Source organism: Apus apus, chromosome 4, assembly GCF_020740795.1.
Source record: "Apus apus isolate bApuApu2 chromosome 4, bApuApu2.pri.cur, whole genome shotgun sequence".
NCBI lineage: Eukaryota > Metazoa > Chordata > Aves > Apodiformes > Apodidae > Apus > Apus apus.
Window position 1 is genome coordinate 68840105 of NC_067285.1, and position 17540 is coordinate 68857644.

The 17540-nt window shown below is 42.7% G+C and overlaps 1 protein-coding gene across 15 annotated transcripts in view; it reads left to right on the top strand.

The window, feature by feature from the left end:
- The window catches only part of FAM13A (family with sequence similarity 13 member A), a 130834-nt gene that overhangs the window by 105723 nt on the left and 7571 nt on the right, over window positions 1–17540 (top strand). For 13 of the 15 annotated variants that reach the window (XR_007889429.1, XM_051618912.1, XM_051618911.1 and 10 more), the window contains 7 exons: window positions 6839–7052; window positions 7432–7570; window positions 8710–8791; window positions 8925–9145; window positions 10475–10558; window positions 14148–14243; window positions 15793–15876. Coding sequence is in view for 14 of the 15 variants with exons in the window: in XM_051618912.1 (XP_051474872.1) it covers window positions 6839–7052; window positions 7432–7570; window positions 8710–8791; window positions 8925–9145; window positions 10475–10558; window positions 14148–14243; window positions 15793–15876 (920 nt within the window). In the remaining variant the exon portion in view is untranslated. The remainder of the gene's footprint in view (window positions 1–6838; window positions 7053–7431; window positions 7571–8709; window positions 8792–8924; window positions 9146–10474; window positions 10559–14147; window positions 14244–15792; window positions 15877–17540) is intronic. The other 2 variants (XM_051618915.1, XM_051618916.1) reach the window with 2 other exon arrangements.

Genomic DNA, 17540 nt, shown 5'->3' on the forward strand with positions numbered 1-17540 from the left:
TTCTGTTCACATCTATTTCACAAGGGGAGGAGGTGGGCAGTTGCAAAAGAATCAGCTGTCTGGGGTGAGAGAGATGTCATCTACAATACTTGCCTTCCAGAATCACCATTTTCTTAGTGCAAATGAAAGAGCAACAAAATGGTGCCTTCTGTGTCTCGGCAAGGAAAAAACGAGTCTTTCCTAGCTGTGGATGTGAAACCAAGCTCTGAGCAGCCAGGAAGGGGAAGATGTTAACATCAACTCTCCACTGCTTCGGCAGCTGATGGCAGAGTCTATCATTGAGACTGGCTAAGCAAGGCAGGGTTCTACCACTCACCCACAGCTCTAGCAGCCAGGGCATCCTCCCTTCCCCTGCCAGCTTGTGTCACTCAAAGTTTCACACATCTCTTCCAGCTCCAGTTGGCAGCTCCAGTTGCATTCCCAGTGAAAAGGGAAAGGACTGTGCCTCCAAATGCAGTAACACCAAGTTAGTTATTGCTTTGCTCTAGCAAATTTGGTAGGCCCATTTCTCAGGAAATTACCCATTCTTCCAGAACATAGTTGAGACGACTTTTGGGAGGCACGGTGCTCTGTATCATACTGCAGGAAGTACAGAGCATCTAGTGACCAGAGCTGCTGTCAGGCCTTTCACAGATTGCTCGTGAGAACAATTACAGCTTGAGGGGCTGCCTTCAGCTGTAGCTGTCACTGCCTCCAGTCAAATGTTAGGAAAGGACCTTGAAGAATGGGCACAAAATTACACAAAGCAACCTTGTCCATTGACTAGCTTTGACTTGTCACTCAGGCAGCCTTTCTACCATGTTAAGACCAGACCTGCCTTTAAAACCCTCTCTAAAGGGCACAGAACTGTAATAACTGCTGGCAGACCCCCTCCTCCCCCCCCTCCCCACCATTTATGTTATGCTAGAAGTAATTTTTATCAGATAATTTTTTAAGGTTCACTGCAGTCAAACCTGAGGAGAGATTTCCTGTACTTCTCCAGGGTATGTTCCCTTCACCTAGAGCTAAGCAGAGAGAGGATGGAGAAATTTGCTTCCTGCTTCCTCCAGTGCATAGGCACTCACTGTGCCAGGTGCCTCCTTTCTGCATCCCCCTTGCCCACTACATATAAGGGCATATGTGTAGTAATCGTCAGGCTGAACACTTAGCCTACATCCATTTTCCATGGTCCAAGAGAAGTATTTTACTGGTGTGCCTTTGGCAAATGCAAATCAAATAGTTTTATTCTCTTTATTCTTGGGTGTGATCTGAGCTGTCTCTCTGAACTGGGTTGCCTGACTGTGAGGCTTGCCTGCCTAGGCAATCAGTCGGTGCCAGCTGAGACGACTTCCAAGCAAGCATTTTCAGAGCTATTTCCTAGCAAAGCTTTTTAATTGTTTTGGATTACGGTGGAATTGAGTGCTATGAGCAGGGAGGACAGAGTGTTCTCTCACAGCTCAGCACTATTGTGCAGATTTCTTACCAAATGTTTCTAATTCAAGCCCAGAACTTGCTATCCTGCCCTCAAGGAAAATCTGGAAGTATGTTGCTCTCCATAACAGCGGCTGGCCCTGTCAGCAGCTTGGAGTTGAACTGGCAGTTCAGTAAATCGATACAATGCGTGTGATTGCTGCCTACATCTCCTGCATTACTGATGTTTTGGTTTTTAAAAGAAAAAATAGTCCTGTAGATGAGATTTCAAGCAGAGCTTGCAATAACAAGTGCTTATGAGACCACTAGCCGACATTTTTCTGCAAACATTCAAGCTTAAAAAATAAATAAAAGCAGAAGTTTAAAACATAATTTGAGTTCTCAGTGTTGAGAACTCAAGTGTTGCAGCACTGAGACCCTGAAGGTGAAGCTGATCTACAAATAGTTTTGATGCTGATTTAATTGATACTTTCACATTAAAACAAAAACAAAACAAAACAAAAACAGGAAAAAAAAAAAAGCAGACCAGGGTAATGCAAAGACAGCTAAAGAGTATAGCAACAGGGAAGCTAGATTTGTATTTCTTTTTTTCAACACTGTGGACTTAGTGGACAGTGTATTTCTGTGTAACACTGTTTAGCATAAGAAATCAAAATGCAATGACACAGTGCATTTTTACTACTGTGTGTAGAAAAGACTAATTGCATCATTACTGATTTTATTGCATAGCACCAGTATTTTAAAAATGTATTTTTTCATTGTTCATTTTGACATGTTGTGACATATTGGGCCCCTCAGTTCAAGAAGGACAGGGAACTGCTTGAAAGAGTCCAGCGCAGAGCCACAAAGATGATTAAGAGAGTGGAACATGTCCCTGATAAGGGAAGGCTGAGGGAGCTGGGTCTCTTTAGCTTGGAGAAGAGGAGACTGAGGGGCGACCTCATCAGTGTTTACAAATATGTTAAGGGCAAGTGTCTGGAGGAGGGAATCAGGATTTTTTCAGTGATGTCCAGTGATAGGACAAGGGGCAACAGGTGCAAACTGGAACATAGGAGGTTCCATGTAAACATCAGAAAAAACTTCTTTACTGTGAGAGTGACGGAGCACTGGAACAGGCTGCCCAGAGAGGTTGTGGAGTCTCCTTTGCTGGAGACATTCAAAACCCACCTGGACGCCTTCCTGTGTGATGTGCTCTGGGTGACCCTGCTCTGGCAGGGGGGTTGGACTAGGTGATCTTTCAAGGTCCTTTCCAACACCTAACATTCTGTGAAACGAAATATGAAGTTGGCTTACTAGCTGATAGATGTGTCATCTCACTAACTGAAAAGGTGGGTTAATGCTTCATTAGGGCTATTCTTTTTGATCTACATAGGAAGAATACCTTCTGATGTATTCAACCAATGTTTTCAAACATTTATAAGATGAGTAAAATAGATTGTTACTGAGTTACTAGTGAGTGTTCTGGGGATTTAAATGCTTTATTCACTTCATTGTGAGAGGGCCTTCTGGGGTGCTTCAAGTGGGATTTAATACTGGGACCTCAGGTGTTGTAATTAGTTTAGCCTTTTTAATCCCTCCAGACCTACTTCATTTTACAGTGGCTAAGATTTGGCCTCCTTGGTTTGTCAGGTGGTTGTGTGTAAAAGCAGCGTTAGCAGCACAAACCACCTCTGTGCCTTCAGAAAGGGAAATGGGAGATGCTGGCAGCATTTTGCCAGCTGCATCTCAGGTGGGATGTGTGTGTGGGCACCCCTCTGTTGGCTCTGCAGCCCCCAGTAGCCCTGTGGCTAATATACAATATGATAAAAAAGATTATTAAAAAGTCAGTCTTTGTCAGCAAGACAGGTTGCAACTGACGAGCAGCAACAGAAGAGGAAATGTTCTCAAGTTGTGCCAGGGGTGATTTATATTGGATAGTAGAAGAAGTTTCTTCACCAAAAGGGTTGTCAGGCACTGGAACAGGCTGCCCAGGGAAGTGGTGGAGTCACCATTCCTGAAAGTATTTAAAAGGTGTGTCAGTGTGGTACTTAGGGACATGGTTTAGTGATGGCCTTGGCAGTATTAGGTTAACGCTTGGACTCAATCTTAAAGGTCTTTTCCAACCAAAACTATTCTACAGTTCTAGTAACATGCCAATTTTATACAATTAATCTTTCTTCCTTCTTTCATGATACAGGTTTATTAATATCTCCACCCCTCTATGTGTCAGGTTGGCAGAGAGGTTGTATTGCCATAGGCATGTGTGTGCCTACAGAGTTCTGCAGAGCAACACCTGGCAGATGGCTGACAGCTTTGTTCAAAGATGAGCTGGTTGTGGGTTTTTGAGAGGGAGCACAGCACTTTGAATGGACTGCAGGCTCAATGCCAGAGTGTTTCACTACTTCTGTGACAAATTAGAAAAGGCATACCTAAAAGAAATACATAGAGAATCTGACCAAGAAATAGAAATTTTTTTCATCATGAAAGATTGTCACTATGGAAAATGGAGAAAAAAGTATGACATGGAAGGAATGGGGAGATGGGTAGAAAGCTGAGTTTTCTCTGAGCAAGAGAGATCTGTTTAAGACAGAAAATAAATAAGGGTAACTGGTCTGCTAAGTCAATGGCAAAGAAAAGGTGAAACATTTACATTTTTTACTGAGATATTACTTTGAAATTAGCAGAAAGGGAAAAGAGTGACAACTTTAATCATGACAGCAAATAATTCAACCCTGAACCATCAAGTCCAGAAATTCAGCTGCCTACAGAAAAGGCTGAACATTTTGATAGCTATCTTGGATAAATGAATAACAAAAGATGTTATGTATTTTGTTAAACAGGAATTGAATGATTGTGCACTGTCAGAAACAGTGGCAGTTTACCCTTAGTGGGTTCCTGTGTATTTGTGCAATCCAGCAATTCCAGGGCTTCCAGCTGAAGTGCCTGACACACAGCCAGCATGAGAGAGAGTTGGACTACAGCTTTGGTCCACTTTGTGATCAGATGTAGATAAAATTCATAATTCTACATACCTGAATATGTTCCTTAGTTAATTTCTGGAAGGCTAGCCATTTTGTGTCCAGACTAGATTATTTTATTCTAAGTACTTACAGTCGGCAAGGGAAACAAATTACCCTAAGAGTCAGGCCGCCCAGAAGCAAGGGTTAAAACCAGCTGATTTTCTATGGTGGCCATTTCTTCTGTCAAGTTTCAAATTTTATTTTTCCTTTTATGACTCTCTTCCTTCTCATTTTTAATATTTTCACCTTTGGAAGGTGAGTTTCTATTTTTGGGCTGTACTTTGAAATCAACAAAACAGAGTATGCATACCTCAGTCTCCACTAGCTTGCATAAAGTGCTTTGCTGTCTTTTGGGGTTGATCAGAGGCTCTTTGAGCCATTGCAATTCCCTGAATGTTGCATGCTATCTGGTATAAAAATCCACCTTGGGACAAAGTCACATGCATCATGCATGATTAATAATGGTTTTGTTAGCTGGTATGTTAGAAGCTTAATGTGGTGTTACTTCTATATACGCTGCTGATTTCTTCTGTATGTATTCCACCTACAAAATCCCATGGGGGTGTGATTTAACAATTTCTGAGAGCAAATTCTGTTTCAAGGGTGAGACTGTATTCCAAAGCTTGGAAGTAAGCAATGTCTGGAAGAATCATATGTGTCTGTTAAACTCATTCCTGCTAGATGCATGTGTCAAATTTATTCCTTTTGTGTTATTAGCCTTCATTTTAGTACAGGAGATCTTGCAAGGACTTTCCTGAAACCATGAGAGATTCATGAAAGTGTGTGACACCAAAGTGTCGCAGTTTGGCTGAAGAGTTTGCCCTTCATTTCACCTTCCTTCTTACCAGATTCCTTGAGCAAAATATTTCAGGTATTAAGAGCTGCCAAGGTTGAATGCAGCTTAGAAAAAACTCTTGTTCCAGCAATTTAACTGAGGGAAGCACAGGCTGCATAAGCTTTCCAATCCATGGCAAAACAGCCTACATACACTTGGGACTTGCACACCTCATCAAAGTAGCCTCTGCAAGCCAGGCTTGTCTGTGCTGCTCTTACCACAACACCCGCAAGAGGCTCTTCTGCAAAAACCTCCAGCCATCCCTTTCAGAGCAGCACATCAGTTTGCATGCAGCACCAACCCCTAAGCAGAGGTGTGCCATTTATATTCACGTGCTAAGAAAGGAGGAAAGAGGAGAGCATCGTTTGATGCTGCGTACAGGGAAAATACCACCAAGCCCATCATGACTGAATTGTGGATGATCTTGTGCTATCTGAATTGTACATGGAGGGGGGAATATTAGACAGCATAAGGGTTCTGTAAGGGAATCCTCATGCAATCCATTCTGAGCTATGAAAATGTTAAGTTTATTCAGCAAAAGGAAATACTGCTTTTTATTTTAAAATGTATGATGTCGAAAGCCCCTTATCTTCATGAAAGGGTGGATGCACTAGGCACAGGAAGTAACAAGTCCATAGCTCTGCAACTATACTGGGAACTTTCTATAAGGTCTTTGTTTTGTTACTTGACTCTAGAACTATTTGTTAGATTTATAGGTTTAAATCCTGGCTCTTAAACTGTGTAATCCTGTGATGCTAAGTAGGAGCATGCAAATCAGCTTAGTAAACTATCTGAACACAAAACCTTAGACTCTTTATGGCATCTGGAAGGAGTGATCACAAGATGGAGGCAATTGGTTTCTGTGGGCTCCACTATGCTAATAAGCAATGCTAAGCTGGGTTTCCCATTCTCCTACTCCACCAACTCCCTGTAGAACATTGCTGTTACTTCAAGCTGGTTAGATTGTCCAAGGAATTGAAAGATTCCTCGCTTTTCTACTGCGCTGGTAAGCTGCAGGATTGCATGTGAAAGATAAAAGAGGGAAACTGGACCATTTTACCATCACTGTTAATTTACAGGCTAGGCAGCCTGTGGAACAGGTAGTAATGTGAGACAGCTTTTCCTTGCAGACTAGAAGAACCTAAGCTTACTCTTACTCTTTGAATTTCTAATAGCAGGTGGCAGGGTCATATTGGAGTGCTGAAGGCTATGGGAGGACAATTGATACACTCTTCATTTACAACATTCATACATCCTGAAACTGAAAAAAATCCTCCTGTAATCCAACTGTCTCCTTTATACTGCGAGGTGCCAATAGTTCTCTCTTGTCGAGCATAACTTTTTCCTCAAAGTACCAGTTTTCTGTTGCACCTAGGGGATTATTTATGTCTCTGTAGAGTACCCACTGTGTCCAGGCAGTGCTTTGCGTGGCTTTGCACACTGGGCATATGCAAGTAATGACCTAGAGAATGCCTGGTGACAAGGAATTGCTGTCCAGGACAAATGGGTCAGAGTTCTTTAGAAAAATTGCCTGGAGTCTGTTGTACATGTAAAGCAAAAACAATAAAACCAGCCTTTGTTTTGCTGTTCCCAGAGCCCATCCCTGCTCTTTCCTCATGGCAGCGAGACGGCTTAGACTCAGATGAGGCTCGCCTTTCCCCACAGGCCGGTCGCTTGATACGGCAGCTTCTGGATGAGGACAGTGATCCAATGCTGTCCCCTCGCTTCTATGCCTATGGACAGAGCCAACAGTACCTGGATGATACAGAAGTGCCTCCTTCCCCTCCCAATTCTCACTCATTCATGAGGTGGGTTGTGATTTGCCTGTGCTGATTCTTGCACCCAGCTGTAAAGGCTGGCTTGCACAGTTGCATGAAGCAACATCTCTGGATCATGTATGCCAGATAGCTTTACTGTCTTGGCTTTCTGTTCCTACTGATGGGAAACTGATATTTTTAGAAAAGTTTTTGGCAACTAGTCATTTTTGTGTTTCTTAATTCTACAGAGTTGCAGTTGCTGAAGGAGGCTCTTACAGCATCTTCTGTCTGTCCTTACCGAGTAGCAACATAGCTTTCTCACTTCTGTGGGATTTTCCGTTATTTACACAAAGTTTAATTGTCCTTTTCTGCATGAGAATGTGGTGTGGCTGTTTGGATAAGCTCCTCCTGCAATTTCTGCTCTTTGTAGGAGGCGAAGTTCATCTTTGGGATCCTATGAAGATGACAGAGAGGACCTTACCCCAGCGCAACTCACCCGGAGGATCCAGGGACTGAAAAAAAAGATCAGGAGATTTGAGGACAAATTCGAAGAGGAGAGGAAATACAGAGTGAGTCTTTAGGAGTAAATTATTTATTTGGAGAGGTATGCATTAGAAACAAAGTGAAGGGACATTGGGGAAGTCTGTCAAACACAGAGAGGGTTTGAAAGCTTTCATAAGGAAAAATAAAAAAAAAATACAAGAAGAAAGCTGCTCCCCCCAAAAATAGAAAATGTGCATCCGTACCAAGCAAATTACCTTCCCACACATTACAGTGCTATCAGTGCAGCACAAGAGAGAGCCCAATAAACTTAAAGGTATTTGATCACTGCTTTAGACAGTGTGCCAAAAGCACACACTGAGTGTGTAGGAAGAGCTGTATTAAACTTCTGATTGTTTATTTATCCAAGTTCAGTTTCTGGGAAGCACAGTTGCACATCTCTTTTGCATGATGCTAATCCCATTGCACCAGCACATTGCAGAGAGAGAGCAGCTGCCTTTACTCCTGTCCTGGTTTGAGCCAGGATGAAGCCACTTTTCCTACTTTCTAAGGAACCACAAGTTATTGCTGAGCAGTAACAACACACTGAACTCTGATTATTCCTGACATGCTTTTCCAGTGCACAGAAAGCTTTTTAAGGAACTAAAGCTTTCTATTTGTGCATCTTTGCTGGTGGTCTAAACTGCAAAGGATTGTACTGGAAGTATCTTGCCTGCAGTAGAAAAGGCTGGAAGAAATGCTGAGAGCTTCTTGTAGCCTAGCATTTGGTTTATTTTGGTGTCTTTGAGTGTAAGGCAGCCTTTGGTGTGAATATGTGTACCCTAACACTTCTCAAACTGTTCATGCTAGGCTTCCTCTATTTTGGAAGTGCCCTCTTGTTACAAAACAATAGGCACAAGGATTCCAGTGTGCATCTGGCCTCTGAGCCACTCCTACAAATCAGTGTTTGCCACCAAAAAAGTTGTGTTTTCTAAAAAGAAAATAAATCTCATTATACCCCTAAGAGATAATGTTGTTACAGGCAGAAGCAAATAAAGCAAGGTCAGAAATGAGCTAGTCAGATACGGAGGTGCCAGTCAGAGGCCAATGCCTGCGCTCTATTCTGGTTCCAAATTCTGGTGCACTTCTTTCTGTGACACGCATTTGTTTCAGTGGGTCTTACCTGTTGGTATAACAGAGGTTCAGCATGTCTGTCCTTTCTTCCCAGCCTTCCCACAGTGACAAAGCAGCCAACCCTGAAGTGCTTAAATGGACAAATGATTTGGCCAAATTCCGAAAACAACTTAAAGGTGAGCAGCCACCACTGGTGCACCACTGGGGGGTAGCTGGACTCTGCCTCATTTAAGTTTGATGTTAGGCAGCAATCCTGTCACGTTTTAAAAAAGAAAAATTATTAATCTTGTCCCAAATGTCCCTGTTTAGAGTCAAAACTGAAGATATCAGAAGAAGACCTTGGCCCTGTTGTGCGTCAGCGGAGCAACACGCTCCCCAAGAGCTTTGGTTCTCAGCTTGAAAAGGACGACGACAAGAAACAAGACCTGTCAGATAAATCTGCCAAACCTGCCGTGGAAGCAACCCTTGATTCTATCCAGAAGAAGCTTCAAGAAAAACGAACAGAGACAAACCGACCTGAAGATATTAAGGTATCTCTAGTAATGTAGAGAGATCAGATTTAGGCCTTTAAGTAGGTAACTCATGGCTGCACAATCACTTGTGAAAGCCCTGTGATCCTCTACATTTTGTCACAAAGTCTACAACCTTTGCTTCTGGCTCACTTGCTTTAGTTTCTTTCCCTCTGCCTTTAGTATCTGATTATTTTTTCCAGAGCTTGATTTCTATTGAATGTCATTGTGTGTTCTTTTTCTGAGACTTATATAGTCCAAGTAACATTTCTGAGTTATTGCAGTATTTCCTGCCCAATGTTTGGCTATTTCTGTTGTTACGTCCAAAGCCTTTTGTCAAGTTCTGGGTCTTCCAGTAATTCTGGAGACTGGGACATCTGTTTTCTTCCAGTTCACTCCAAAGCTGAATGCACTTCTCTCAGGGCATTTTATAGCTGCTCTTCAGAGTTTCACATGGAGCTCTGTTAGCTGCTGTAATCTCTGAGGGTTATCAGTATGGAGGTCTTTGTGTCTCATGTTGCTAATTCCTGAGGTTTGGGCAGCCTTGTAAGGGAAGTCCTGGAGTCTGCTGACATCTAAATTTTGCAGCGCTTCATGAGAGAGGGGCAGACAGCATTATCTTTGTTAACTAGATCTGCAGAAGAAGGAGGAGATACACACAGTGTGTGCTTTGGCTATTTTCTGACAGTAGCAAGAATCCACAGCCAGGCCATTTAGAGAGGGCCTGTGATAGTATTTGCTGCTGTGATAGGGAGAGAAGGCTCAGTGTCAGGCAAATTCAGTGGGGGAACTCTGGCTAACTTAATTAGGGAAGTCTTTTCCAACTGTCTGCCCTTTTTTTTTGGCTTGGTTCCCTCAGCCTGTCTGCCAGAGCTTTTCACTCCACAGGAGAATTGGCAGGAGGTGGTCTGACTGTACTTAAGTTCTTGTAAAGTGTGTTTGTGTCAGTCAAAGCAGAAATGAAAAGCTTTGCTATAGGTACTGGAGCTTGTCTCATATTTGGAGAAATAGAGAGAACATGTTTTGTTGTAGAATTTACACTTTGGATCTTAGCTGGAGGAGAGCCACTATCATTACAAGTTGCACACCATTGTATTTTCAAAGCACGCTGATAATCGATAAATTCCCCTTATGTATATAAAATACCTTCATATGCAAAAGTTACATAGTTTTAATCTGCCTGCATTGTGCATAGGGCTGGGAGAAGAGGACTGGAAGGCAGAGAGAGTTGTGAAAACATTGATGATAAATGACATGACTTTGGTTAGGCCACAAATCAATATTGTTTGAGTCCAGGAATCTGACTTTTTTTTTTTTTTTCCCTTCCTCTGTCTGTGCCACATTTCACAGGACATGACAAGAGATCAGATAGCAGCTGAAAAGGTGTCTCTTCAAAAAGCTTTGCTGTATTATGAAAGCATTCATGGCAGACCAGTAAGTACAGCAGCATTTTTTTCCAAAGTACATCTTTATATGCCTTTGTGGTAATGGTCCCCCTAACGCTCCTTTGGTGTCACAGTCACTCTGATCCACTGGCCTGATCCTTCACTACCGCTGCTGCTGAGGATTCTGTTCTCAGCACGATGGTGGCTACACACAGCACTGAGTCTGGCAGATACCTGTAGGACCAAGCCTACAGGCTGAAGGAAGCTGAATGTGCATTATTTTAGCATCTCACTCACCAGAATCCATGGACATTGAGTTTGTGGCCCAGCTGACTCGCCAGCTTTGCCAGGAATACAGTCTGCACAGGACTAGTTTGTGTGGTCCCCAGTCCACCCAGGAATTTTGCAGTTTGCTAGTTTTAATTGGCTAACTGGGAAGAGAGGTGTACATATGTTGCTCCTTCTTGGAGGAGCTACAGCATATTTCTTCTGGTACCTTGGTGTTTGCCAGGAGGCATCTGCACCTTGCTATCTGCACAATCCTCATGTGCCAAAGAATTAATAGATGAAACAGTTTGTCTCCTGACAATCACAGTGTAAGTTGAGAGGAGATTTCATTCTTCCCCTGGAACTGGGTGATTTTTTCCCATGTGGAAGTGGAGGGCATGAGATTTCTTGCACATTTGGTCTTAACAAATGAAAATGATTTGTGAAGACAGAGAACTAAATATTGTGTCCTAGTGATCCCTGCCCATGGCAGAAGCACAGTGGCTTCCAGGCCACCAAGTTGGATTTGTATGAATCTCCTACTCTTTCACTGATGACATTATAATCTTTGCTACCAGCTGTATAGATGAAGTCACAGTTTCAGAGTGATAATAATTCCTTGAGCAGTGTCTTGGGAGCAGCAAGCAAATTACTGCTTAGGAGTACTTGATTACTGCAGCTGAAAAATCTGTCATTCTGCTGCTGCAGGGGATTCCTGATCCCTTCCTTATCCATGTGCTCCTGAATTATTTCCTCCTTTGTCCATTGTTTTTTAAAAGTTTGACTAATTTATTTAAATGCCTTCATGAAGTGCTAATGTTGCACAGTCACAGACACCAGCAAGGGAAAACAGCATAGCTGTATGGGAGGACATGTGGTTTTATTCTTACCTAAAATCACAAAAGACCAGCACAAGGGAATCCTCTTAACCTTCTCTGTCTTCTCCAGGAGACCAAGTCTGCTTTGGATGCTTTCACAATGCTATAAATCAACAGGTGGAATCTTGCTGAGGTGAACTCACTTGAGTCTGTTTAAAAAGAGAACAATCCAGAGCCTAGCTTGTCAGCAAGCATTTACATTTTTTCTCCTCGTTCTGATGCTTGATTTATAAAACTGCTTTTTAATTTGTTTCATTTTAAATAACCAGTACACCTAGTAACACTGACTACATGGCAAAGAAGACTGTAGTTGATCAGCTTTTGCAGTTTCCAGCTCCTGGCACTGCAGCAGTGGAAAAGTACTGAGAGCTTGAGGAGAATGGGGATAGTTCAGCCAAGTTTTGTTGTTTGTTTTTTTTTTTCTTAAAGATATTTAACCAAACAAGAAAAACAATGAAGCTCAGATTTATTGTGCGACTGGGTCTTTCTGCACCAGTGATAGATGAACCTGCAAAGGTGCAACTGAACTGTTTTAGCTAAGCCAAAAAGGCCATCTCTGCAGAAATCCTTGAGCGGCTCTAACAATGTCTGTTCATCGGCCACTGCTCTTTTGCCATGTGGAGTTGCCCCAGAGTTGTATCAAAGGCTCCATTATTCCTACAGTCTTTTTTGCATTTTGATGTTCTCCCAAAATATACTTAGGTGTTGCTGGTATTACTTATGTTTACCTAGTGAGACAGTTTACCCATGTGCTAAATGTTTTCTTTCAGAATCTGCTTTCTGTTCAGTGTGCTGGTGTAAGTCTGCAGGGCTGAGTCAGGCCCATACACTTAACTTCCAATGCCTAAATTAATTATTTGTGTTTTTCCTCCATACTGATACTCAGACACTGAAGTGTGTTGTTTATGTTTTCCATTCTTCAACATACCTAAGGATCTTTTTGCCCATTCCAAAGCTTATTTTTGTTTTTCTGTACAGAATAGTGCTATTTATCAACTTTGAAATGTTATTTGAAAGTTTGTTTCGCAGCCTCAGCATAGTCTATTTTTTTTCTTTTTAAGTTATAAAAGCTGTCTGAGCCAACAGTAGTGCCAACAGTGCCTCCTGTTCTACTAGCTGCTAACCTATAAAAACTAGGAATAATATATTTATATAGAGAGTACCCAGTTTCTCCAGTTGTATGCTTGATTGGTTGCAGAGAAATATCCAGAGTTGAAGGCAACTTGCTAGCCAGTGTAATCCAATGCCAACACATCAACACAAAACTCAACACAAGGAGGGCTGAGTGAATTCCTTGATGCTGCTCACATCTCTCTGATCCATGTGAGCTGCTTATTCAAGAACAGCCAGCTTGAGGCTGTTGGGTGTTGGAGCCCAACTGTGCTTTGGAGGTGTGGAACATGCAGGCCCTAGAGCTCGGACTGCCCATCTGTATGCCCCTTGTCAGCTTGGGAATGCTTGCATTGAACCCAGAAAGGAATAGGTCTTCCTTCTTGCCTCCTATTCATCTGCCTCCAACATAGGAAACTGATCTGGTTATCTGGAGGAAGATGCCACCTCCAGATTCATCCCTGCCAGTCCCACTTCTGTGGACAGCTTTTCTGTCCCTTGCAAACCAATACCCCCTCACCTGCTCTGGAGAGAGGATGTGAAAGCTTTAGAAAACTTACTCCAGTGAAAGTTCATTTTAAAGCAGGCAAAATGAAAGTTCATTTTAAAGTTTCCTCCCTGTCTCAAGCTCCATTACCTTTCCTTCTTTTTCTGTTGTAGAAAGGGAGACTCTACAAAGCTCCCTAGGGGTACACTGTTGGTGGTGTTTTGTTTGGTTTTGTTTATATGGCAGCTCTTCAGGTGCTTTGGTAATTGGCAGCAGGAAAAAGCCTTGAGGAAGATAGGCATGACATGAGAATCAGTTAAAGCTTTCCCTCATAGGAGCTTTAAAGTTAGACCAAAGATCTAATGGAAGTACAGTCATAGGATATGGGTCAGACAGTGCAGAATACGAAGAAAGATGATGGTCAGTTTAGTTCTGCTGAGTATTTTGTTTGCTTATTTTATAACCCTGCTGTAGCAAAGCATTGAAAAAGTAAAACCCGACACTGCTTCTGGGGTTCCAGTGACAAGAGTAAAGGTGGCAAACCTCACCTTATGCTGTATAATGGTAGACGGGATTTGAAGCACAAACTGCAGCCTCTGTGGGTCATTTTGTGCTGTGGACATGTTATACCTGAGCTGGTCATTTAAACCACTTGTTTCATATACCCACATTTACAGGACACCCCACAACTTGGGTGCTGCTTCATCAGGCACCTGGGACAGAAGATGCAGTGACGTACACAAACACTTGCATTACCAGTTTCAGGACTAACGCTGCTAAGGTGTCATCCACATGAAATTCCCTTCAAGCCCCCTTTGACTAACCGCAATCACAGGCACGGGCATTATAGGGTGAAGTTTCTGCTGCAGGCTTCATGGCTCTCACTTCTTTTTCAGGTTACCAAAAATGAACGGCAGGTAATGAAGCCATTGTATGACAGGTATCGTTTGGTCAAGCAGATCCTCTCCAGAGCCAACACCATCCCTATCATTGTGAGTAGAGCATTCTTTTGGGAGCTATTTATTTGGTTTCTTGCTGAGGAAACAGCCATCACCACACTTTTGCATAAAACACAATCACCAAGGCCAAGTCCCAACTGCCCTTGTCACTCGATGACCAAGCAAATGGGTGAATCCATTACATACCTTATACTGAAATTGGGCAAAGCTGGTCAAGAAAACCTTGTGTCCAACCATGCACATCACACCTTGTGTTGTTTCTCCTCTTTCCATTGGGCTGCTGTTGCTATTTCATCATCTTGTGTTTGGCTACAGCCACACGTCCCTTTCCTTACCAATCGACTCTGAGCTGTAGGTGTTCCATGCTGCTTGGTTACACGGGAACCTGTATGTCAGGAACACAGATTTTGTGTGGGTCCCACAGGAGATACCAGTCTCCTTGGCTAAGAGAAAGGGCCAACCATCTCTTGACACTTAATTTGTGTTAAAGACATCCTGCAAGGGGTGGATATTCCCTCATTTGAGGTGGTGCATTGGCAACAAGGCACTGCCAACAGCGAGGAATCCAATGCACCGCTCTAGGGAGCAAATGCAGTATCCCTGGTTTTAGACAACTTGTGTAGGCCACTTCTTTAAAATTATTTAATCTGCACAATACACTGAATACTCTTAGCATGTCTATGAAAAGAAAATTGTTTTATCATTGTTCCTGTTTACTCTATGTGTCATGTATTATCTTTTTGGTTTTTTTTGCTGTTACCAAGCAGCGCTCATGTCCTGGCCACTTGTCGTAGGTTGCCAGTGAAGTGAATAGACTGGGACAGCATTATTTGGTACAGTCACACTGAGAAGCGGGTTTTTTTTCTCCAAATAGGTGGTCGTGCATTTAAAACAAAACAAAAAGCTGCTCCTTCTTGATTTTGCAATGTACTGCCCAAAGCATGTGCTGTGAAGACAGTGCTGGCAATCAAGAAATAAACAGTGTAGCTGTGCATGGGCAGTTTTACACAAAGCTCTCAAAAGAGAGCTCAGGTCCTGGGTAGACACAGAACTGAAATTGCACAGTGGATAGCAGAGGAGAGACAAAGCTGGCTTCCCCCAGTCCTTTAAGTGAGAACAGTGAGAGACTAGTGCAGAGGCAGGATACATATGAAATTCTATCTCTACATCATTAGACACTTCAGCGAGAAGTTATGCTCCTGGAAAGCAAGCCTGAAGAGTCTGGGCTTACAGCGTAGCTTTGGAGAGCCAACCAAATGTTGTGTGTGTGTGTCTGGGCCTCGGGCTGGGGATTATTTTCTTGCAGCCTTTGCTTTGTAGTTCCTCCCCAGCTAGTTACAGCATCCAGGCTTTTTTTCTTAAGCTTTTGGCAGCAATGTTCCTTGCTGAGCAACATCCTGAGAGAAAACAGCCCAAGATTGAGGGGGTTTTGCTGGGCATGTTTTTCTTCTTTAAGAGACAGATTCCTCCTGATGGTCCAGGGACGAGCTGAGGGTGAATGTGTGGGTGAGAATGAGCTGAGAGCAGGTTGTGAAGGAGAAAGGGATTCATAATGTAACGTACTTGTTAACACCTGTCACAGGGTTCCCCCTCCAGCAAGCGGAGAAGCCCTTTGCTGCAGCCAATTATCGAGGGCGAAACAGCTTCCTTCTTCAAGGAGATAAAGGTGAAGACCTCCAGCTGCTAACTAATTGCTCAGTTTGCATAAATTTTTCCCTTGTACCAATGAAAGAGAATGATTGATTGATAAATTTTTTCCATCAGTGTTGATTTTTTTGCAGTGTCCTCCTGAAAAATCAGTAGCTGCTTTAAGCCTCACCTGTTCTGATCAAATTCTTCCCTTGTTGTAGATAAGACTACAGTATTTCCTTGGCTTTGCATTCTTTCCTGTCCTTTTACTTCCCTTCCACCTGCACATAATATATTTTATTTTGCTTTAAAAAAAAACAACACACTTAACCTTTGTATGTTGCTTTTTTCCCTTGCTTTCCTCCTCTCTTTTTAATGACACTAACTTGTTTTGTGGTAGTTTCTCTCACTCCAAAGCTGTGGGGCTTGCACACAGCACCGTGGCAGAAATGAGCTCTCACAAAACTAACATTTGCATGTGGAGCCAACTGGGACACTTAGGGGATCCATACCTACTTCCATTCACGTGCTTATTTTATCCAGGGCTTTTTGTCACCACCTTATGAATGGTATTTTTAACCAAGTCACATGAGGATGGAATTAAGAACAACTCGGTTCTGCTAGTGAGCAGATTTGGAAGGCAGGATTGTGTTTCCTTCTCGTGCTGCTGTGGTGTAGCAGTTCTTGGTGGTGAAGTCTGCTAAGATACTGGGCCTTCTTCCCCTGGGAAGAAGTCCAGCGTTTGACCAGGCCACGCGGTGTGGAGCTGCACCCTGGTTTGCTTTCATTACCCTTGCAATGTAATGGGAAAAAAGTGCTTCTGCACACTTGGGTCACTTAGCTGTTAATGCAGCCAGAGTTTGTTTAATGGTTTAATATTTGTTTAATATTGCAGATCTAGACATCTGAGGTGGTTTGATTATTAGGCAGTTATAGTAGATTGCAAAATTAATGACCTATTCAAGGTATTAAAAGAGATTGCAGACTGAAGATGTTAGCCTGCTGTTTGGAGGCTGGTTAATCATCACTGAGCTTTCAGTATTTTCTCGATAATCGTGGGATCAAATTTGCAGTAGTGGTCTGGTGGGGGTTATTCTTGGTGTTGGTTTTTTTCTTTTACTATGCCCTTTATTTTTCACTTATGCTTGCACCCAGAGTCAAAACATCCATCATTTTTGGTGATTTCTGATAACCAGGATGGCTGGTGCTGCACCAGAGCAGTATTGCATCATCTCAGCAGTGTCCTGCAGAGAGTACAAACCTCTGACTGAAGATCAGGGGGACAGCCTTAAGTCCATAAACACATGCCTAATAACACTTAAATGGGGCCCTGTGAAGCTGCTGTGGCAGCTTCTCACTGATCTACACTGAGAACTAAAGAGAGGAAATCACCAAAAGGCCCCAAAACTTACCCCATGCATATGTCCACTGTGGACAGAGCACTGTCTGTCTTGACAGGCCACTCACACTTTCAGTTTGTTGTTTTTTTTTAATTTTGAAGGGTTTTTTTGAAACACTTGGGAGAGTTGGATAAAAGCTTGAAAGGCAATTTGAGTTGAAGTCTTACCAAACATTTGGGTACAGTATCTTGAATATTATCTGTGTTGAAAAAGTCATGGGCAAGCTTGCTTGCTGGGAGTGCTGCTGATGGGATACTCTGGAGATTTTAGTGTGTAGCTCTGGAAATTTTAAATGCCTCGT